The following is a 24,841-nucleotide window of genomic DNA, read 5'->3' as shown; positions in this document are numbered from 1 at the left end:
GGAAAATAAAAGACAGCCCAGAGGACCCAGTGTTTCAATATAAATGAGAAAAATCTTCCTCTGGAGTAAGCAAGGATCTTTTTCTCTGTCTTAAGTGCCAGCAAGATGAGCCAGTGTCTAACAAGTACAAATAACAATACTGTTCTCTCACAACCCTCAAGCTCTGTGCTATGGGATGCAGGGTCTTGTTCTTTATCTTCACTTGATTGTAAGATCCTTCAAGGTAGACGGGTTTTGCACATTTTATATAGAGATGTAGCCCCCAACCAAAACATAATGGTTGGCTCTTAATTGATGTATGATTTGTATTTGTTAAGTAGTGAATAAAGGAAGCCATCAGACTGAAAGATTAAAAAAAAAAACAATGGCTTTCTTCAAGAAGGGAAGAAAAGCATTTCCCTGTGTAGAGTGACAGAGCTGAGGGACCAGCGTATGTCTCTTTGAGATAGATGTCTTCCTGGGGAAAATATCTGTCTCCCAAGGACTGAGAACAAAGGCGGTAGTCGGTCCTCTAGAACTTAAGGGAGTGTTGCATGGGGTTTGTCCTCACTGACAATGAAACCAAAGATTCTTGAGAGATTGTTTGATGCTGCAAGTAGAGGCACGTGTTGGAATGGCCCTCTGGAGCTATGTGGTCCTGAATTCTCTTTGTTTTCTAAAAACATTGGCTGTAATTCAGTGCTTCTCCATGCAGCCCCTTATTGGGTAGCCAAACCCTCCCACACTTACCTTTGTGCTACCAAAGAAAAAGGCAGAGAGCATTTTGTGTGTGTGTGTGTGTGTGTGAGAGAGAGAGAGAGAGAGAGAGAGAGAGAGAGAGAGACAGACAGACAGACAGACAGACAGACAGACAGACAGAGACACACGCAGAGAGATTGATTTAGAGTTGATGGGAACGGATCCAATGGTTTTGTAAATTTTAGAGAATCCCCCTGCCATTGACCTTTACACCTAGCTTGCTTATTTTATTTCAGAGACAACATTTTTCATAAGTATAAGTCACCTAAATTCTGTAGACTTTTGTGAGCATTTAAGCATTGAGTATAGACTTCCTGTAACTGAGACCTTCTATATGGATGTGTTCCAGTGTACCCTTTCCTTCTCAGTTGTCTGGAGGGAAGCTGACCTGACACCAAATTCGCCTCTGAAAACACATATTCTGTTGCCTCTAAGTGACTATGTTTGTTATTTCCTCCTGATTACTATCAATCCAGCGTTCTTAAAAAAAATGTCTTTGGGGTTCAGGATTTCTGAAAATCCATGGGGCAGATAAATGATGAGTATATGTCTTTCCATCACAGAGACAACAATCTGACTCTAAACCAGACACTCGCCCATGTAGCTAAGGCAGCTGCAGAGATGCATCGAGAAGTGATCATGCTCTCCTTCCAGCCGCCTGCTCCCTTGGGATGCGATGCCTGCGGTACTTTCCTAGAACTGACACAACAAAACACCGCAAACCATGAGATTACAGCCACAGAAACCTATTGTCTCGTGTCGTTGGAGGGTAGAACTCTAAAATCAAGACATTGGTGGAGTTGCAAACCTACCGAGGATCCCTCCCCTGCCTTTCCCTTTGCTAGTGTCTAGTGACTTGTCAGTCCTCAGAGGCTTACAGTTGCTTTTTTCTGACCCTCTGTCTTCATGTGACGATCCCTCTCTGTGACTTTCCATTGTCCTCCATGGGCTGCTGTCTTTCCCATAGGTGGACACAAGTCACATGGATAAGGAGTCACCCTAATTATCTCAATTTTCCCTCATTGCATCTGCAAAGACCCTATTTGCACATAGAAATAACCTTTCCATACACTGGCAATAGAGGACTTCGCCATGTCTCTCTGTCAGCTTATAGTAATACCTGATACTTCTAGAGATCTCGCATTATTTTATTGAATTTAAATTCCAGGTATAACCTGCCGCTCTCCCCACAGAAGATTCTGTTGATTAAATTGCCTCTTTAGTCCATCAGCTCTCAGATGCCATTCCCTGGCAGGAGGATATAACTAGGGAGCTAATAACTCAATCAATAAGGAAAAGAGCTTGTTCTTCCATATTTCCAGCTTCGCCGATGCCTCATTCTGGAGCGTGTTGTTTTTTGTTTTTGTTGTTGTTGCTGTTATTATTGTTACTAGATGTTTGTTAGGAAATGCGAAGCCATTTAATTATATATCTATATCTGTATCTTGATACATCAAAGATAGGAAAAAGAATTTTACACACACACACACATCTTAAATATAGGAAAAGGAAAAAAGATCATCTGATTTCCAGTGATGTCTAGGGATGATATTATTGTCAGGAGGTAGCATGAAGTGGAATATAAAAGAGAATATGGTTTCACATATGTAGTAGCACTTTACAGAAAGGTTTGATTGAAGTGTTTTTACTATTTACAAAACACCTTATATTTCAGTGTTGTTCGTGGAATTTAAAGATGAAAACATGTTGACTGTGTAAGTACCCTGTGAGTTGATGCTGCTTCTCCAGTGAAGAGTGCACCGCCATGTATGACAGCTTAGGGGAAATGCTGTTCTGTGGGAAATGTCCTGTGATGTCTAGTTCTAGCTCCCTCATGAAAAAAAAACAACCTTGGTTTTAATTCTTAATTTTAAGAATAAAAATACAATAGTATGTTTCTTGTAACAAACCTTTCTGTATAAAATATATGTAGAATAAAACATACATGATTGCTGAAGTATAACATGCATCCACTGCAGAATAACTAAAAATGATGGTTACACACACACACACACACAGAGAGAGAGAGAGAGAGAGAGAGAGAGAGAGAGAGAGAGAGAGAGAGAGAGAGATTATTCATTGACCTATAATCTAGAGATGGCCATTGATAATATTTTTGACTTATTTGTTCTAGTATATTTTGAGCTTATAATACTTGAGTAAACATTGTGTATTTAAATAGTATATCATGAATGTTTTCATACCATTAATGTTCTTCTTACACTTCGTTTTGCAAAATCACTATTTCACTCCTTTTTGGAAGTTACAGTTTTAATTATAAGAGTCACAGGGCTTCCTAATAAGTGAAGATGATACAAAGAAGAAAATCCTACTTTTCCAATAGTTTCTCAGAGATGACATACAATTCAGGACAGATTATTACATGCAATTTTGTCACCTACTGGCCATCATGCTTTTCCTCTTTGTCACCTAGCTCTTAGTTGAGTGCCAGCAGTATGATAGTTGTTCTGCAGGCTTTCTGTGAATAAGTGGATGCGTGTATGAATAATTAAATGGAGAGGGTGAGCAAGTCTATGAATGAAGAGGCTGGAAAGGCTTGTCTTATGATAGAATAAAAATACATTTAAGACTCAGCAACTCACTTTACGTTGAGAGAGAAGTTAGCTAAGTCCAGGGCCTTGATGAATGGGAGCCTGTTCTTTCTGTTCATCTGAATCTGCCCATAGGCAGAAATTCAATCTAATTTTCCCCCATCAGTCAAGATGAAAAGCTGAAAAAGCAAAACAGAGACAAGGGAGGGGCCAGTACTGCTCGTTCTTTCTGTGATAGGAAGGTCATGTGATGAGAGGAGGCATACTTCCCTGAAGAATGGGTCCTGGAAAGCACTGTCCTCCCAGAAGACCCCGTGTGGCAAAGGGACTGATAACCTCCCCTAAGGGTAGAGACTGCAGCATGTCAGAGAGAACCTCTTGGTCTTTGCCTGGCTTGTCAGTGGAGGAAGACACGGCATAGTTATCTCTTTGCTATGCTAGACTCAAGCCTAACAAAGGATAAGTTTCTACTAATTCCTATATTCCTATATATCAGTTGTTCTAATTCCTATTAGTACAGTTATGACACTCATTCAGGAGCCTCCTGAATTAGGGGACACACATCTTCAGTCTGGCCCATAGATATCTGCCATGGGAAGGAAGGAAGTTACCTCTTGAAGCCCTATTTGAAAAAGTCAGTTCTTGCAATGCGGTATATTTATACCTTCTTCCCAATTACTGGTCTGGTCCTCATAAAACCTCTCTATCTCATCTCCATATGAAAATAGATACTATATAGAAACAAAAAATAGATATAATCTAGTTTATAAAAAGATAGATCAGAAGTTAGGTGGGTGGGAAAAGGCTACCTCTTTTTAGCCAACAACAGTCATCATATCCCTTCTTTAATCTAAGTATTTTTCAATAAGCCAAGTTTAGGACATTGGTCATTTTGGTCCCTTTGCTCTTATTGTTTTTTCTACTTCATAAATCTGTTCGACTTCCTAGATACTTGTGTTAGCCATCTCTAAAGGACCAGTTGAGGATTTATTTCTTCATGAAACCTTACTGTTCCATTTCTACTTCTGTCAATAATTTAAGTCTGTCTTTCCATGTGTGCATGTGTGTGTGCTGTGGGGGGTGGCGTGTTCAGTACCAATTTGCCTAACACATGGCATACCTGTATGTATTCTTACAAGAGTTACATATTTGATTTTTAAAGAATTATATGTGAAGAACAGGAATTCCATACAATGCCATTGACTTAGCTAATCTTAAGCTAAATAGCTTAAGAATAGCTGAGAGTAGATGGCCAGCACAGACCAAGAGGTGGCATGGGGAAATCTAACCAAATGGAAACATTTATATGTACAGAAAAACTGAGTTCTGATGATCTGTTTCTCAAAATAGTGACATAAATGCATTCTGTGTTTCATTATTTCTATAAGAGTAGATTTTAAGTATTTTACTATGCAAATGGTAACTTGATGTAATGGGTTTATTGAACATATTTTTATCATTTCACAACGTAAACACACTTAAAAATATCCCATTGGACATTTTAAACAAATAATGTATATAATAATTATTTTTTCAATAAAATAGTAAGATTTGCTGTTATATGTCATATAACTTACTAGTTTAAAGTCAATATTGCTTTATTCACTAAGCTAATACATAAAGGAGTATAGGAGTAGCAGGGACTGGTTTTGCCTATTTTCCCTACACAGAGGATTGGAGGCATAGGAATTAGTGCTTAGTCATGGAGGGAGAGCAGAGTTTGCATAAACACTGTGAGACCTGCTGTAGAGTTGGTGTGCTGTGGCAGGGACAAGATCAGTTGAATCAGGAAGGACATCCCGCTTTTCTGTGCGGTTGCTTTAGTAACCTTCAGCATCAAAGGTTGATCCCTTCAGATACAAGATGGAACTGACAGTATATACCCATGACTATCTTACATGCTATTTGGAGAACAGAAGTACATATCGATGATATCAATTTATATGTTTATATAAGTTTATGGAAGTAATTAATTCTATTAATAGAAAACCATATTTTTCATGGTGCTACATAAGTTGGCGTTACTAATCACCGTCTAGCTTTCATTTCAGCTGGGTCTGGTATACTGAAAAGCACAACATGGTAGAATTATTAATACTATCATAGTCATTATTCCTTGTCATTTTTATTCAGTTTTATGTTTTAATTCACGTGTGTGATAGTGACTCGTGGTCAGTTTCTTCCAAGTTGTTGCCCACCCTTAATGTGCCATAAAGAGTAAGACTACACCCATAACATAAATGGATATGGAATCTGATTATCCTAGTCAGGCTTGAGATTCTTTATTATTTATCCCAGAGTCCTGGAGATCATCTAGATTTTTGTTTTCTTCCACAAGTTGCTATATGTTGTGGCCTGCCTGTTTCTATTTTTAAATTATTGTTAATGCAATGGATATTTCACAGATATTTTGTTTGTATTAAAGTCATATAAATACAACTAAAGTAGATAAATAATAAATGTATACTATGTTTACCTTATGATAAGTGCAAAGTAAAAATAAGAGATGAGAAAGAAGAGATGTGGAGGCCAGTATTGTCATGTAGTTTTATCTGTGTGTCTGTCTGTCTGTTTGTTTTGTTGTATGTCTGTCTGTCTATCTATCTATCTATCTATCTATCTATCTATCTATCTATCTATCTATCTATCTATCTTGTTTGTGGAGAATGCCACATTTGTGGTGGCCTTGGTTGGATGAGGGCAATTTTCTAAAATAGTTTTATTCTTGCTATCTTGTCAAGGCATGGGGTTGTCATCATCTTGGCATCTCTAGTGGCATTAAAGAGTTCCACTTCATATTAACCTAGGTTATGTCAAAATTGCAAAGAAGTCAAGGAGCACAATATGTTGAATATATTATTAGCTTGAATTAATATATTGAATATATTATTATCACCAGATAGCAACTGGTGGACATTTTTATATACATGAACATTTCCCCTAAGAGTGCAGAACCCACCTGTTTCCTGTCACCACATTCTTCAGGGTGAGTCCTACATGTAAGGATTGAGGAATAGATTTAAAGCAAAAAAAAAAAAAAAAAAAAGACTTGCCTTTATACTCAAATTAAAAGCATCAGTCACTTAACAACAAGTAGAGGAAGAAGGCACCATGATAAACAAGGAACAATAACGTTCTTGTATTTTGATCTGAAAATGGGGTGTCTGCTTGGATGTGCTGGCACTCTGCTGTTGGAATCGGACGGGAGGCATCTGTGGTGGTATGGGGCACACCTGTGCTCATGTGCACTTTTGGCCACTGACTTACTCAATTCATTCCTTGCTTCACTGTCTTTCAGCTTTACAGCTCGATGGACTTTGGAAGACGATGGCAACTCGTGCACGAGCGCATCACACCCAACAGGTTTTACTGGTAAGCATCTTGGGTACCAACATTCAACATCCCTTAGATAAAGACAAAGAATGAGATAACAAAGTGGCCCAAGCAATTCTGGGCACCTTCCACTCTAGGGGGATAATGCCTCTGAGCTCTTTGCTGTTCAAAAAGAGTTCATGGACCAGCAGCATTAATTTGTTAGAAATGCAGAGTCTGAGGCCATGTCAGGATTTATGGAATTGGAACACCATTCCTTGGCAATTCCTGTGTGCATTTACTTTGCAAAGCACTGAGATAGAGAAAGTTCATGACCAGGTGCTCTTGGTCGGAAACCAAGCTATGGTCATGTTGGAAATGTACATGTTTTATGGACCTGTGCTGCAAAACATTGTTTGCCAAAGATGTCCTGTAAAAAAAAAAATCTATCCAATTTGTGTCTTTTCATAGGAATTTCTATAGTCAAGTATGTTTAGGTCACAACTTTGAAATGCTATGTCTCCAGACTTGTGACTGTGTTAGGATAGGGAAGACAGAGGGAACTCCAACTGAAGCATCATGCTGTCTTGAAGCCAGTAGAGTCTGTTTCTTTTATCCCTACTGATGGATACTTTAGAAGTCTCTCCGTAGGGCATATGTTGTAAAATGCTTCTGTAAGTGAATTCATGTTTTGAAAAGGAAATTAGCCCTTCCTTCTAATCAGAACGTGTTTTTATTAACTAATGTTCTTTTAATCATGCACACTATCTTACCATATTATAGAAAATTCAGTATTTGTCTTATACACTTCCTGATAATTGTGAGATTCTTCAATCTTGCTTACTTCAGCAGAAACAATAGATACAGAAATAGGGATGAGAAAGCCTTGGGCAACATATATAATACATTAGATCATATGCTTAATTAAAAATAATAAAAAAACATTTTAAAGCACTACCTATATACAACTTATTTAAAATGTCATATTCTAGTTTCCCTTAAAAAGCCGCATGATTGTCATTTATGCCCTTCACGTCTGTATAAATTGGAGATGGTGATGATTGTACTATAGCTACCTTGAACACATGAAGAGTCACACTAACCACCTTACAAACAAGCAGCTCTCCTTTGTATCCACAAAACCATGTCTAGAATTACAGAAGTAATTGCTCATGCATAGGCTAGCAACCCACTAAGTCCTACTGTGCACAGTTTAGTGGAGCTAGAAGAGGAAATTGAATTGCTCTTACTCAACACCTGATCTGCCCTTTGCTATTTTTGCCTCTTGCAGACCAAGTGTTATTTCATCTGTAATTCTTATTATAACTATTATTTTGTTCATCTTTGGAACTATTAATCTTTCACAGTAGACTAAGACAGAAAAAGGAAATATTGGGTCCTCTGATACTGTAGCAGTATATGCTCAGCTGAAACGGACCAATTTCTCAGAATGTCATTATTCAAGAAAAGAGAAAAACAAAATCCCTCTGTTGTTTTGGAATAAACTTGGTGATGCAGTTGGCCGAGGAAGGAGAAGGCAGAGTAGATAGCATGATCCACGCCATCGTTGCAGAATGGAAGTGAGTGGACAGAGAACGACATTTTCCTTTCTTTTGCAAAGATCCAGAGAGGAATATTCCAGCTGCTGCCCCTCCACTCCTTCCTTTTGTGGAGTAGACAGAATAAATCCCGAGGTCCTGATAATTGCATTTCCTCCGTGCTCCACTCTGTGCTTCTTTCACATCTGCCCCCATGGGGAAATATAAAAGTTAGTGTCCGTGCTGGCTAGCCAAGTGAAAGCTGAGCGTTTCATTTTTGTAATTATCACTTCTCTTCTTTCTGACGCGTAATTGCTGTGACTATTCTTTTAGGTATCATAGGAGTCACGGAGAAAGAACTCATAGTTTTCTGTGTTTTTTTTCCACCGAAGATAGAATTCAAGGTTATCTAAGGATTTTAACAACTTGTGTTGAGAGCACATGGTTGGTGTATGTGGTAGGCATATCTTCTACCTCTCTGAGAAAATTAGAAGTGTGTATTTCTCTTGATGAAAAACAAACTTTGGCCTTAATGTTCTTTATTTGTCCATGTTTCCCACATGCATGTCATTGGAAGACTGTCTTGTTTCACAAAGTCACTGAAAGGGAAAAATTAACATAGGAACACTTGACAGTTTCAGATGTGTGCTTCAGGTATTTAGTTTGTGCACTAGATATCTCTAAGTATTTGTACTTAAGGCTAGTAAGAATTTTATGTACTGTATTCATCACCAGTCTTTTGAGGATGACCCCATTAGTCATACATTGTTTTGTGGGTGCATAAATGTGAATTCCATGTATGATGGGGCTGTGCACTCATGGGAATTTGGTAACAGCTCAGTGGATCTATTTAAAGCCCAGATTCCACATGGCAAGCACGATATAATTTTCACCACTCTTCATTAACGTTCTTATAAAGTGACAAAAATGAAACCAAACAAGGAGCTGTTCTACAGCTGCTTTAGGGGAGAGCTACTGTGTGTGGTGTAGTGATAGGAGCTGCAAGACTGCATCCCCGGCACCCGGCCGCCCGCATGGCTAGCTTATGCCCAGAAATAATTACACGGAAACTGTATTCTTTTAAACACTGCCTGAACCATTAGTTCCAGCCTCTTATTGGCTAGCTCTTACATATTGACCTAACCCATTTCTAATAATCTGTGTAGCCCACAAGGTGGCTTACCAGAGAAGATCTTAACCTGCGTCTCTCTGGAGTGGGAGAATCATGGCGACTCCCTGACTCAGCTTCTTTTTCCCAGCATTCTGTTGTTTTCTCCGCCTACCTAAGGGTTGGCCTATCAAATGGGCCTAGGCAGTTTCTTTATTAATAAGAAATCATTCCCACATCAGTGTGGTATTGAGGATAGTACGGCACATTGGTGGGGAGAGACATGGTGAAGGCAGATACTGAAATAAAAGTCAGGGAGACTTTTAATTTGTAGCTTTAGCACATAGGATGATAGCATGATACATAAGAAATATTCTCCTAATATTGCTATTTATAGCTTAAACATTGACTGAGGGGTAGATACTCATGAATGTGAGCTTTACTCATGACACCTCCAGTTGATGAGGCTTAGGGAGAAATCTGGGGAAAGGGGATGCACATTGAATTTTAGAGTTGGTTTCTACCAAAAGTGCTGCAATGGTGATTATTGGAATGTCTGAGAAAGTGCTTTATGAGTTCCTGCATTAGCTGAGCCCTCAAGATGGTAGAATAGGATGCAATATGAGGTACAATAGCACTTCAAAATAAAAACAGATTATCTAAACAGGTTACCAAAAAAGAGGTCACCTAGGAATCTTTTGAGGTAGGATGGCCTAGCCATCAGTAGTGCTTTAGGAAGAGAGGCAACTGACTCAAAAACTCTTTCTTTTCCACCAGTTGTTCCATTCACTTGGTACCAGGACAACAGGTCCTCTTCATCAATCCAGATGCTCCAGAAATGGGAATTTGCAAGCAAGAGCACATAAGAGGAAGTATCTTAATGCTTCCTCTCTGTTCCTCTTAGCCTTTATGTGGGCAGTTAGAGTCAAGTGGAAAGTTTGCCTGTTGGGTTTTCTTTTTGTGTTGCTGTGTTCCACTGGGCTGTGAGTAATTCTGTGGAAGATACTGAGAAACTGGGAAAATTCTGCAGTAGGAGGATTGTTTTTGTCTTTTCTTTTCTGCGAATCAAATTGAAACACTTACGGTTTGCAGCTTTGTCTCTCTGGTCCTGCACTTTCCCTGGGTGTTAACCGTCTGTGGGCACTTTTTTTTTTTTCAATGAGATCACAAGTATTACTAGCTTTCTAATAACTCTGTGTACCTGGACTGGCCTCCTAGTGCCTCTGATTTTTATAGGACCTCTGTGTATCATCTTGTGGAATTATAAAAGAATATCTCTAGCATGCTCTCTGTGTATCTCCCTTTATTATCTCCAGAAATGGCAAATGGCAAGACATTCTTCATTGTCTCTATAGAAAAAATTCTGGCAAATAAGTAAACCCTGAGATGATATGGACTTCAACTCTGCTGTATTTATCTAAAGATATTTGGATTATAACATGGACTGGTCTTGAGAATTAAGTCCTTTAAGATGTAAGCTGATATAGACATTCTAGATGATACATATTATGGGATATCAAAGATTGCTGTTAGATTCGTCCTGATGCCTGAATAGTGACTGGTGCAGGCTCAAGGGTGACTGGTGTAGAAGGACAGATGTACTGGGATCCATGTCTAAAGTGTATTGCACATTGTCCTATACTACTTTTTTTGTTGGAGGAGGCTCCAAAATAATCACATAGAAACTGTATTAATTAAATCACTGCTTGACCCGTTAGCTCTAGCTTCTTATTGGTTAACTCTTACATATTAATTTAACCCATTTCTATTAATCTGTGTATCGCCATGTGGCAGTGGCTTACCAGGTAATGTTCCCAGTGTCTGTCTCCTGGGACTCCATCACTTCTCTCTGACTCTGTCCTTCTTCCTCCCAGTATTCAGCCTAGCTTTCCCTGCCTACCTAAGTCCTGCCTTGCTATAGGTCCAAAGCAGTTTCTTTATTTATTAATAGTAATCACAGAACACAGAGGGGAGTCCCACATCACTTTTTATCTCTTTCTGGGTTTAGTGTAGTGACGTTCTAGTGAGATGGAGAGTTCAGTGCTAACTAGAAACTGAAGGCTGCTCTCAGATGTGTGAATGAGCTGGGAACTGGACCCCTCACCAGCCAAGCCTTCATGTGATACAGAAATTCTTGCTGATAGTTTGAGAGATACTTTGTGTATGATTCCACAACCCTGACCCAGAGAAATGGTCAACTTAACTTTTCTTTTGGGTTTAGTTGGTGGTAATTTGCTACAGCCAGACAATTGGTTCTTAAGTGTGTATTTTGGGGTATGAACTTAGACTTCTGCTCACTATACTGTTCTTTGTTCATACACTACTTGTGTCTAGCACTATATCTTCTTGGATGTCAAACTCAGATGTTGCACTTGGCCAACCATTTGGTTCTAGTCTTCCCAAATACACATATTACCATGTCTCAGAGTTCTGTTTACCTGACTCTCAGACTCTATGGAGTTTGAATTAGTTAACAGACTTAGAACTCTGTCCTTGGTGTGAATGAGTCTTACTTACTATAGTAACCCTTTTTTCTATCTTCTATTATTTTGCCTTTGACACCATAATTGAAATTTTTCTGATATTGTTGATTGTATATGCACATACACAAACACACACACGTATATAGATGGAGCCATATGCACACCTACCCATTCAGAAAAGTACGATTTTCAGTTAAAGCACAAGAGTCTCATTTATCCATGTTCCAGACACCCATCTTAGTCACGTGACAGCTGTGGTGTGAAAAATGTAGGAGAATCAGGAAGTGGAAGTAGGGAATAAATGCCTGAAAATAATCTGGCTAGAATGGATGCTTACCCCTATCATCTAAATTTAAACTCTCTTGATTTCATTGTTCTAGAACCGTGGGTCAAATATCAAATATTTACATTATGATTCATAACAGTAGCAAAATCACAGTTAGGAATAAGCAGCAAAATAATTTTCTGGTTGGGACTCATCACAACATGATAACTGTATTAAAAGAACACAGTATTAAGAAGGTTGAGAACCACTGCTCTAGAACATAATCTATAACTTGCTTTTGAAACCAGTCTCTTTTTTATTCAGCTAAGAATTTATCTTGCGTGTAGATTATGATCCTGAAGTACCAACTGCTGAGTCATTCTTAAGGTATTAATGCATTATCCCCAACAGAGACAGAGTTAAGGAATGGGCAGAAAGCCTTGAGATTGTTTCCTGGAAAATCAAGATCTTTTCAAACAAAGTTAACGTTATAGTCTGAATTTTGGATGCTGTCTCCAAATGTGCATCCACAATTTTGCAAACATAGTCATTTGCAATCTCAAGTAATGGGATTTAGGCATCGACCTGATATAAGGGATCAGATTTAGAGGCCCTTTGCAAGGCAGGGTATGCCACAAATAATATTTAATTCAGCTCTCCCTTACATATTTAAAATGGTGCAGCAATTTAAAAATACATTATATTCAAAATAATACATGCAAGGTCAGGAAGGGAGATATGAAAGCTCAGCTTGCAAGTAGAAACTGGGTTTTGCTTGGCTGATGGAGGCCACCCATCCTGTGTGGCTGCTGCAATCTTAGAAACTGAACAAAATGCACTGCTCAAAAGATAGCCATTGTCATCAGCTAGTGCCCCAAGGACCAGAACAGCAACACCCCCAAGTAGAGTAAAGCCTTTGAGGACTGTAATTTTCCTGGAGGCACACAGCTTACGCAGTGCTCCCAGGCTACTCGGAGAAGCTGAAAACAAACATTGATGGTGATGAATTGTTTGGGACTTTCATCAGTAGGGAACAGGTCCAGGAGGAACTTATGGAAATAAGGGGAAGTTGTGGAGCTGAGCCTCTCAATCACAATGTAACAAACCAAAGGCAGGGATACTGTTTACACTGCAGGCCATGTATCAGGTTATAGATAGCAAAACTGCCCCTCTCCAAATCTGAGTGCTTAATCCCAGTTGGTCTAGAGCCATGTATTAGTCAGATGACCCTAACAATGTGTTATAGACTGTGAGTCTTGAACAGCAAACATTCATTTCTTTCTTGTACAATATTAGAAGCCGAAGTATCCAGTCAGAGTACCAACACAGTTGTCTTTAGTAGAGACACCCCAGCTCACAGCAAGGTATTTTCTCTAAGTTTCTTCAGTGTGCACTGATAACTCATATTCTAAGCTAACTTTTTGCTTCTTGAGGGTCCCACCCTTCAAATATAATTGCCTCTCCAAGCCCCATCTGCAAATACCATCACTCAGGGGATAAGACTTCAGCATAGAGATTTTGGTGTCACAATTTAGTCCACAGTTGGGTATAGAGCAGGAAAGAACTCAGAAAGGAATAAAAGAATTCTACAGGAAGATCTGTCAGGAAAATCTCTGCAGCAGGAGTGGGTGTGGCCTGTAGAAGATGAAGAGGAGATGCCAGACCTAGGTACACATATTTTAAAAACACAATGAACCGCTCTAGTAAACTCTAGCTTTTTTGGTTGTAGATGTAAGAAAGCTTTTGCAGACATTCAGGTAACTGTTCCACAAATACTTAGGAAAAAAAAATATTTATTTCTCCCAACCCTTTCCTCCTATATTGTAATAGAGATTTAAATGTATATTTAATTTTTTCTAGAGTTGTGATAATGCTGTTTATAAAAATTTTTATCTTGTTAGAGTGAAATTGAGTATTTTTCTGTACAGCCCTCTGATCTTTCTAAATGTAATTCAAAATATGCTTTGTATTTAATTGATGGCTATATAATAATTTAATAATTCTTTGTCATTATATTGATCTTGCTTCTTCAGTTTTACCCTTAAAGAAATCGTTACAATGTTTTGAAAACCTCAAAGTAATTATCCCAGCATTTATTATTATTTTTCATGATGGATTATTAAAACAATATAGGCAAATATTAGTGCACCAAATTCTTCTACAGGAAGTTTGGGCCAATTTTTACTCTAATGAAAACACCGTTTTATTGCTTCTTATGTAAATTAATTTTTAAAGTAATTAAATTTAATATGCAAAAATGGATTTCTTTGTTTTACTTTGCATTTCCTCTCAGACTGGTGAGTTTGTGCTGAAATCGTGCATTCTTATCCGCTGTGGTGTCTGTGTGACCGTCTGCTCTTTCTTTAACCTGGGTTCTGGCAATGCATGCTCTTCCCTTCCCTTTCACTTGCGCCCTGAATTTGTCCTTCAGTTGTTCGTTGTTTAATGATTTTTAACATTTGTTGTTTACTTGAAAAATGTCATGTTCTTAAATCTTTTCATGTCTTCCATCAAAGTGTCTCCTATTACTTTACTTTTAGGTAGTACTTTGACCTATGATCTCAGAAGTATTAACTGGTGTTATTTTTAAATCTGATACTCTTGTTAAGTAGTATAAATATAACAGTATGTGTTGGAGAATACATGACATAAATAGGCTGAGCCATCTACATTATGGTTTGGAAAGTGACTACTAACCATCAAGTATTTTATCCTATTACAATGCAATATTTTAATAAATGGCCAGGCTAATGTACATTTTAACAAAATTATAGCATATTAATTTTGTTAAGTAAAATAAAATAAAGTCTAAGAAGCATTTCCCAATTAATTATGTGCCCATATATTAGGCCATTTTCCTCTGATAGTTTGTTACAGGGGAACCTATTGCCAGAGATCAGACTTTTGAAGATGGTGACATTTTTTTTCACCTGTGCCCTGAGTCCAAACTATGCTCCATTTAGTTACTGTTTATGATAATACAGTTTCTTTTTGAGTGGGTCTTTCCCCAAAATCATAACAATATAAGAATAGAACCCTAATTATTTTTCTTGGATGAAAGCAGAAAATATTTTAATTTTGAAAACAAAATCTGGTTATAATTTGGAAGTTAATTGGCAAATTTCTCGCCCCCCCCAAACTTTCTCATGTTCCCTTGTTTGTTATCATTCAAATTCATGGTCTCTTTTTCTTTTATTGTTCTATACATGTGTACACATGAATGTGAATGTGTGTGTGTCTAATAAGAATTAACTATAAAGTTAATAATAAAATAGCAAATTATAAGAGGTCAATTGAAAGAAATTATTATCCTCATTGATTTAGTAGATAGTGACACTAGAATATCTTTGAAACTAAGTAAGTTAGGTTCATCTGCATAGGCATTTCATCCTACTTTCAGTTCCTGTGGCCCAATATTTTGGATCTGGTCCTCCAGGAATCAGCATCCAGCTTATTATTATGCATGTATAACTGTTATTTTCTGAGAAAAACATTTTACACTTGATAGCAATAATAAAATTGAAAAGGTTGCAAGCTGAAGGTCATGTTTGTCAGATCATCTGTGTTTCAGCAGGAAGACAGAACCTCAGGAATGACAAGGGCGGTTTCCAAACTATGGAACACAAAAGGGTATAAATGGAACTATTAAGATTACTTAAGGGATGAAAGACTCAGGTTATCCTGGTATGATGAGTAAGGGCAGCTTGGGGGAGATAGGATTGAAAAACCCTGAATAGTGTATTGGATTGTCCAGTAAGAACATGAGTGCAATTGGAACAATGTCATAGGGTGTTTGAATAAAGCTGCTTGAATGTGAAGTGTTCCCCCATAGACTTTTGTATTTGAATAAGTGGTCTGTGGAGGTTTTGGGGAGTTGTGGAGCTTTGGGGACTGTGGCCTAACTAGTAAAAATGGGTTTTGGAGAATGGGCTTTGACGATAACAAGCTTTTCTGGTTCTTGAAACAAGCCAAGCTTCAAGCTTCCAACTCCAGTCACCGTGCCTCAGCTTACTGTCATACATACCCTGCCTTCATGGACTGATGTCCCCTGAAACCGTGAACCAAAAAAAAAAATGTCATATTTCCCCAAATTTATTTCTTTCACATAATTTGTTACCGAGACCAGGAAAGTGACTACTTGGGAGAACAGTTTGTAGACTCACTGGCAAAGGGCTTCTTACCTTCTGTTATGAGAACATTTTTGAGATAGATAATTAATTGTCTTATGTATTAAATATACTTAGCCAGATCCCCCAGTTATGACAACTTTATTATGCCTGAATTCGTTGCCAAATATTCTCTAAAAGGAAACGTACTTTGTTCTCTCCCAACTTCTCCCTAAAGAATCAGTTTGTTAAGGAAAAAAGAGTTAATATTGAGGGCCATTGAGAAATAGAGCTGAGAAAGTAGAGCAGATATGAACTGTGCTGTGCCTTACATGCTAGAGAACGCTATGGAGTTGTTTCCCTGGTTAATGGAGAACATTCATCTCTTGTGCAGAGGAATGACATGCCATTCATATTGTATGAAGATCTATTCTTGCTGGGGATGATCACATGTGTTTTCTGTGAAACTCTGTCGATGGAAGATGCTAGTTTTTTTCTCATGGTAGATGTTTGTCTTCCAAGACTTTCTGATCCCAAGTTCCATTCACCATTAAAATGTTATACAATTGTAAACTTCACAAGTATTCATTTGAGGTTGGGCAGGTGGCTCAGTGGGTAAAACAGTTGCAATATGAACACAAGGGTGTGATTTCTGGTTTCTAGCACACATAAGACCTGGATACATCTCTAAGATCACAGAGCTCTTGTGGCAAGGGGACAGGTGGGAATTTTGTAGTTCCCCTTCTGTCTCTGTCTCTGTTTCTCTCTCATACACATTGTTAAAGGAAATAAATGATAAATTTAAAAAATACAGCTCATGCATATTTACTGAAAAGGATACATTTTTGTCCTTATTGATTCACTAACATTAAAGAATTTTATTAAACGCAATCGTTTTAACGCAGCACTTTGATTATTTTGTCTTCTAGTTTTATACACCTGAAAATAAATTCTCTGCAAATTATAGTCAAGAGTGCATCTTTATTATGCCTTTTTAAAAAGTCGCACTTAAACCAAAACAGTTTTATGCATGCATGGTATTCGTGCAGATGATTTGGGTGGTGGCAGACTAGTCCACGGAATTGATACATTCCTATTCTTATGGAAGGATTATGTAGAGTTTGGGGTGGAAAGGACCCTGGGAGATGATCTGCTCTCATGCTTTCTCCAACAGTGTTCTTAGATGCTCTCTCCAGGGCCTGGTAAATTGTCCCTGAGACAACATGAGGCTCAGAGAAGCCTGTGGGGATGCAATGAATATGTCTTTAGCCCCATTTTTTCTTCAGTCAGAACTACTCAGATTTTTAATTTGTTTTATACACCACACTCCAGCGTAATATTTCTTTTAAAGTCAGAAGACTATTCATTAAAGAAGCAGAGGAAGTGGGGGTTTCTAGAAGGAGTTGAGGAAAAATATACCTTGTGAAATTCACAAAGAACTAATAAAATGACGTATAGAAAAGAAGCAGATGAAAAGTTTGGAAAATACACACATTTTCATTTTTTTTTTTATTCTGTGGAAGGCACATATTAGTTGGACACTCTTCATATTTTTTCCTCAGTGCTCCTTATACCACTCTGAAATGTCTAGTTCTACTTGGATGGGATAAGTTTTTGCCAGACCCAATTCACTGGGATCATGATGTAAGTAAGATCAGTACCTGAGACCCATGGCTCTCTCAATGGACCATTGTGATTTGGCAAGACCATCTGTCCATAATACCATGGACATGATTTCAGAAAATTGAGCTCTAATCAGTAATGCTAAGGCAGGAGAAGGTGAGAGGCTGTGGAGGTAGGAAGGGTGGTATGTATCACAGTGGCCGCTCAGTGACTCTAGTTTGTCCTGTTCAGAAGAGGACTTCCTGAGTAAGGAGAGTCCCTTGAGCAGTCACACATTTTTTTTCTATCAACATACTCCTTTCCAATCACAATGCTTTTCTTCTTCTCTAAGCAAATACTAAGTATCTATGAGTCTAGCAACTCCAAAGCTTTGCCACCTTGTTTACCTTTGTCAAGGAACCCATGGTACTGCTCCTCAAATCAGGAACTATCCTTTACCTTTGGGCAGCTCCTCCTCATCTGCTCTTTAGAAAGACAACGTGAATGATAGAATAAGAACCTTCCCTGTCTTTTCCGTTTCCCTGCCGACGGGTCCTGTCATACTAGGCCTTCTCCAACCTTTAACTTAACAGGATCGCAGAAAGCTGTCAAGTAATTTGTGCAGCGCTGCTACAAGGAGGCAGAGGGAAGGGAGAGCGAGCATCCCCATGGGGACCCTTGCTCTGCCCACTCAGCTGTTTGGATAGACGCATAGAGATGGAAACATTGAAAAGGTCAGACCTGTAACCAGTGTGATCTATAAAAAGGCACCAACATATGCGGTAATTGCTAAAGAGGAGACCTAAAGCACTGGGCTTTTTTAAGTGGGATGACCATGAACTTTTTCAAGCAGTTCTCGGAATGGGAGATCCTACTTTATACATCTCTTAATATAGCTATTGTCCATTTAATAAGTGTCATTTAAAGAAATAACAGTGAAATACAGCTGTCCCTCAGAATCCATGGAGCTAATGATCTTGTACATAAAATTATAATGCTTACCTATAACATCTTTACTAATATTTTAAATAGTTTCTAGATTCTTCTAATACCTAGGATAATATAAATACTATGTAAATCATTGCGCTATATTGTCCTAGAAAATAATGATGACAAGACTAATACCTAATCAATACAGATGCAGTTTTTGCATGCATACTATCAGTCTCTTGTTGATTGAGTCTCTAAATGCAAAACTGGTGGAAGTGGATGGATAACTGTTGAGTAAAAGGCTAGAGTTATGCCTCTCTGCTGTCCTCCTCTAGAAGAGATTAAAAATATGCATTTTATCAATGGGAAGAAACATTTCCTTCTTTCTTTCCAGATTCTTTGATTTTGGTTTCAACATGTTGTTGTATTTATTAAGAATTTTCTCAGAACTCAAATTATCAGCTCAAATCCATGGCCCCTGAGTGTAGCAAAAAGAACACTTGATTAATTGCCAAAGCTTCTTGTTTCTTCTCATTTTACCTTTGCCACTCAGATACTCAAAGATTCCTCTGGCTTTCTGAAGCCCCATTTATAAGCTTCAGAGGCCAGGTGGAAGCTGGCAGATGCCCAGGCCTCTGCACTCATCCTGACACTCTCTTACCCTTTGCCTAGTTGTTGGTCTTTTGTCAGTAGAAATCTCTTCCATCCCTTCAACGGTCACCAGCAACCTGTTTAATCAATGGTATTTGAGGGAGAACCTGTAGTATATTGGCCTTAATTGCCCATGGAAGTGCAGCCCTACCCAGAAATTCCAATTCTCGGTGATTAGACATGGGCTTCAGGAGTTGAGCCCCTGTTCCTTAGCAGATTTAATTTGCAAAGCCAGAGAAGACGGATAGGGGGCCATTTTGAAAGCCAGGAAGTCAGCTTTGTCAGGTGTTCCTGCTTGCTTAGTACAGACCAACTCTCATGATTATAATCCCTTTCCTTTCTGGAAGCTCCTGAAATCTATAGTGAAAGATTTTTTTTTTTCCGTCCCAAGCCAATAAAGACATTGTCACCTCCAGGCAATTTGAAAAATTGCATATACTCCTGCCAAATGAGATAACATATGTAAGTGTGCTCTGGAAGTTTCAGAGGGTTATTAAAATGCCTTGTATCAATAAAATATAAGCCATTATTAAAAGAAAGTCTGTACTTGTTTTGAACCCCATGGCGTGAATAAGGTTACTGATTTCCTCTTGATGTTTAGAAGTAGTTACCAGGGAATTCTATTTAAGAAGCAGTTTTGAGCTCCCACCCTGAAAAGTGCATACATACAAAGTACTAAAACAGACAGAGGATCTTGTAGATGGGTTGATGCTCCAGTCTCCAACTCACATTGAAGTTATTCAGCCCATTGCCAGGTAGCTTTATGATGTCTTCTCATTACACAATGGTAAGTAGTCACTTCCTGTGGTGGGGTATTAGTTAAAGATGAGTTACATTCATTTATGCTGGGGAATATTTGTTTAATTTTGCAAAAATGCATTGCATTCTTCCATGTTGCATTTGTTTAACTATATGAAGCTGTGTTTTTTGCCTGTTTAAAGCATGTGATTGGTCTAATAAAGACCTGAATGGCAAATAGGAAGGCAGGGAGAAAAAAAATAGGTGGACTGACATCAGGGAATAAACAGAAGAAGAACATGAGGTCCAAGAGAAAGAGAAGGAGAGAGGATACCAGGGTCTAGTGTTCCAACTATATAGCAAGTCATGGAGTAACAAGTAAAGAAAGGTATACAGAACAGAGAAAGATAAAAGCCCAAAGACAAAAGATAGATGGAATAATTTAAGAAAAACTGACTAGAAATAAGCCAAGCTAAGGCTGAGCATTCATAAAAAAGAATAAGTCTCTGTGTGATTATTTGGGAGCTGGGTGGCAGGCCCCTCAAAGAGTACGAGTAGAGAAAATTCAACAATAACTTCTTTGATCCCTTAGCTTAGGATTCATCCATGTGACTTTCTTTGGATAAGTTTAGTAAATGTGCGAGTCAAGCATGTCCCTTGTCTAGACCACTGTAGCTGTGACTGCTTCCTTTGAGGCTCCCGAGAGAATTCACGGAGCACAATTATGCATTTGTCATTGTGAAAGTCAAGCTTTTCTACACTCAGGGAATGCAGTAGAGCACCCCGTCATGCTCAGTCTAAAGAAGGCAACCCCTTGGCTGACTCTTTGATGTGATAGACAGGAAAATCACTAATAGTTGCCTGAAGTCGCTGCATGTTTGAGAGATTTAGTATGCAGCAGAGACTCTAGAGATGGTATGGTAGGGCAGAGGAGTTGAGACAAGTGGACAGATCTCAGGGGGAAAGGATGGCCAGTTTTGAGAACAAGGAACGACCTGAGAAAGCAGGGCCAGGGAAGGTAGCCTTAAAATGATAGTTAGGCAGAACTGGCCTTTGAGAGGAGACCCGGAAGGTGGTTTCGGTTTCCAGGGACCACATGTGTGTGCTTTTGGGTTCTCAGATGTGATGGGGAATGGAGGAAGAAGGAGAGCGGCAAAAAAGAGGATGCATTCAAGGAAACTGTCAGCTCCTCAGTCCATTAGGAAGCTCAGGGTGGATTACTGGGAAATAGAAAGCTAACAAGGCTGGGAAAGCTTAAGAGGATAACCCTGGGGTTTTCAGTGTCACACTGAAGATTCCTGTTAAGGTGTGGACCACTGAGGGATTTTCTGCTCCTGCATGAACCATGCTCAGTACTGACCTTTTTTGGAAATTCATTCTTACAGCAGGAGGAAAGGCAAATCTCAGAAGGAAGAGTTGGGAGCAGCAGGTGGCCAGCACAGAGGCCTATAGCCTGGGGTAATGGATTCGGGGGGGGGGGGGACTGACTCTCCATGAAATTCTAGAAACTGTGCTTTGCAATTAAAAATGTCCAAGGATACCTTCTTACAGAAAATAAAATAAGTTTGATTCCTCCTCTGATCCCAGAATGTTGTTTCCTACAAACGGATAAAAGGTAGACACTTGAGTTCTCCCGGGAATTAAGTCAGCAAGGCAAGGTGACCACAGATTTATATAGACTTTACAGATAAATTTTTAAACAAAGGCTCAAACTCAGCGTGCTGTTTACACAGTTCTTGGAAAGTGTGCTCTGGACCGAGGCGTAATTTTCTCCAGTGCAAGAATGTATTGCGGAAAGTTCCCTGAGTGGATTTTTCTCTGTGTGTTTTGGGGGTTGGAGGGAGTACCTTAGTCGTGTTCTTTCGGCAAATAGACTTTGGAATAGAAAGCAGTATGTACAAGGGATTTCCTGGGGCCCTCATGGGAATGACTGTGTATTTGTGGGCCAAGGAGAGCAGCACTGGATAGAAGGAGAAACCGGCTCTTTTGAAGGAATAACAGTGGACCTCATGGAAGCTTGTTTCTGAACTCGTCCTCCGGAGACATCTGGCCTTGAACTAAGGGCTTAGGTCTTTATATTTCCACACAACCCTGCAATACCATGTGGGAAACCACTGTGGGAGGAGTGTGACTTTACTGACTTAAGGGCAGCCACTGCAGAAGAGTCTCAGAGCCTGATCAGGCACCCTCAGATCAACCCCGAGAAGTGAATCTCTGGAACACAGGGAGATATGTACATTATGGTACTTACCAAAGGCTTATTTTGTGTTAAACACTGTGCTCCTTCCATTAAAGACATTACTGACATCATCTTCCCCGGAGACCGGCATGCACAATGATGTAGTGGCCCAGTGCATGGGGTTGGCCACTGATTGTCCAGGTTTGAGTCATTGTTGTACTGCCGGGTGAGCCTGGGCACCCCACGGCCTCTGTTTCTTCGTTTATAAAATGGAGATGGCAATAATAATTTATCTCGCAGGGTTGTGGCGTTGTACAGACTAGAAACCAGCAAGCCTGGCTTGTGAAGAGGAAAATAGGGGATTGCTCTTTTTTCACCTCAAAGGTTCTGTTGTCGGTTTTAATCACTGGTGTTTGCCGATGCTTGACCAGACCAGTGTGTGAGATCTTCCATGCGAGATCAGAGGCAGAAAGCAGTGGTAGACAGGAAGATAATGGCAGGAGGGGACAGAGGCTGACAAGCTCACAGGGTTTATATGCCCTCCCCAGCAAGGACTAATGTTCTAGAAAGAACGAAAACGTAGCCAGTCAGAACTACATTCTTTTGGTACTGGAACCATCACTGTAGGCATCCGAGGAAGCCCCATGGTTTTGTTCTTACTCCATTCCATGCCATTAAGTTCTTTCATTCATCCCTACCATTGTGCCAGGCCCCCGTGAGGTACTTTTTGATAGGAGTGGCAGTCTTCTAGGCTCAGCAACCCACCTTGCTTCTGTGAAGAGGCTTGTCACCCGAGGACATGATTTTTTAACTGGGAAGTAAGCGAAACAGAGAGAAGCAGCAGCCTGGGAGGTCGCGGTGGAAGCGCGTGCTGCTGGATGCCATTAATCACTAATTGCTAAATGATTTTATTATATGGCAGGCATAAAAGATCACTTGAGGTTTTACAGCCAGTTCTAGCTTTAAGAAAACAATTCCTTATGTCAAAGTGACTATTAAATTAAGTGATTCCGCATTAAACATCCCGTGGACTCAAATGATTGATGAGACCGCGGGAGGAATAGACCCTTTCTTTGCAGCTGCTCACAGGAAATCCACGGCCATTTCTCCAAAAGACATTGACCTTGGCAACTGAGGTATGGAGGCTTCTTAGAGACACCTGGGTGTTTAGAGTCTGGAGTCGGGGGGAAAATAGGCCCTCTACCTTTGTTTTACAGATAAGGGAACTGAGGCCCAGAGATACAAAGTGATTCTCCAGGAATCACTATGCCTGTCCTGTCATATAGTTGTCACTAGTAATTATATGTTTTCACCATCTCCAGCCATCTTTTCTGCCTGGGTTTCATAAAAGGCAAAGCAAGCCTTGGAAAACTCCTTGGCTTATAGCTTAGAGCTCCAGACCGCTGAGATACAGTGCGGTGCTTTTTAGTTTCATTCACCCAGTTATGTCTGCTGTCCAGACTTTGCTTCTTCATGTGGCAAATGGGGACAGACCCAGGAACTTGACCGATATGTTTTAACTTCACAATGTATTTCCACGGGAAAACTGGGCGGGAGGGCTAGCAAATGGCCCAGCCATGGTCTCTTCCCTGAACTTAGAGTCAGTCCAGGAGACACCCAGGGTATACCCACATGACAGAGAGTCAGAAGTCCCTTATGTTAGGGTCTCCTCTACAGACTGGCACAGTGAGACCTCACTAAGCCAGCAGGCAGTGATACGAGGAGCAGTAGCAGAGACCGAAGGTTCAGAGACAGAAATGAGCGTTATCGTTTGGAGGTGGTGAGGAGCGGGAGATTCCCTATTGCGTGCTGAGAAAGCCTGGGCAAGTGAGGGACTATCTGATTGTGGTTGTCCTGCTTCTCCACTCATTAGGTGTTGCGGGAGGTCCTTCCGCCCCTCCAACCAATAGCTGCTGAGATACCAGCCCATTGGGGCGTGGTTTGAAGGCCCTCCCTCAACAATTAGGTCTTTGAAAAGAACATATCACTGCCAACCTACTAGAAGCCAAGCACTCTAGGAGCCAGTGGCACACAATGGTACACAAAACACACATAGCCTTTCCCTGCTTTTAACACTTAGGGCATAGCGCTCAAGTTAGTGCCACTGAGGCAAGTAGCAATGTAGTTACCAATGTGGTTGTAGCAACTTAAGCCTATTAATGCTTGCCATATCCCATGTAAAATGAAGAGATCCAGTACACTGTAATGCCTGCCTTCATGGTAACTGAAACAGGGAATCTGACCTGGGATAGAGGGGTCCTCCTCATGGGCAGTTCACCTCACAGTTTGTACGAGTGAATGGAAGATGCTGCAATAGTTGGAGCTGGCATTTGTAGCTTTGGGTTCTAACCTAATTTCCCTACTCTGAGACCAGCTATGGTTCATGCTCTCTTCCTGTGCACGTAGCTGCCTCACCTGAAGAATGGGAAATAGGAACAAGCACCGGCCCCATTTGCAAAGCCATCCAGTCATCAGGGAACCAGGGAGCCGGCATTGCCCAACACCTGGCCACTCACCTCTGATATGAACGTAGATAAGCATATCTATTGTGTTTAGAAACTCAGATATTGGTTTGGAAGACTGCCATATTTTATTATTGCATCCGTAAAAAGTAGGGGGATTAGAAAATTAATTCATCA

The 24,841-nt window shown here is 39.7% G+C and overlaps 1 protein-coding gene across 1 annotated transcript in view; it reads left to right on the top strand.

The window, feature by feature from the left end:
* Positions 1-24,841, top strand: part of Sorcs3 (sortilin related VPS10 domain containing receptor 3) — a 278,227-nt gene that overhangs the window by 59,250 nt on the left and 194,136 nt on the right. The window contains exon 2 of the mRNA XM_050146022.1: positions 6,589-6,662. Within this exon, the coding sequence (XP_050001979.1) occupies positions 6,589-6,662 (74 nt within the window). The remainder of the gene's footprint in view (positions 1-6,588; positions 6,663-24,841) is intronic.

The sequence above is a fragment of the Alexandromys fortis genome, unplaced genomic scaffold (genome assembly GCF_014885135.2).
Source record: "Alexandromys fortis isolate MF-2015 unplaced genomic scaffold, M_Fortis_MF-2015_v1.1 scaffold_16, whole genome shotgun sequence".
Taxonomy (NCBI): domain Eukaryota; kingdom Metazoa; phylum Chordata; class Mammalia; order Rodentia; family Cricetidae; genus Alexandromys; species Alexandromys fortis.
Note: the sequence above shows the minus strand (reverse complement) of the source record. Positions and strands in the feature narration are given on the sequence as shown.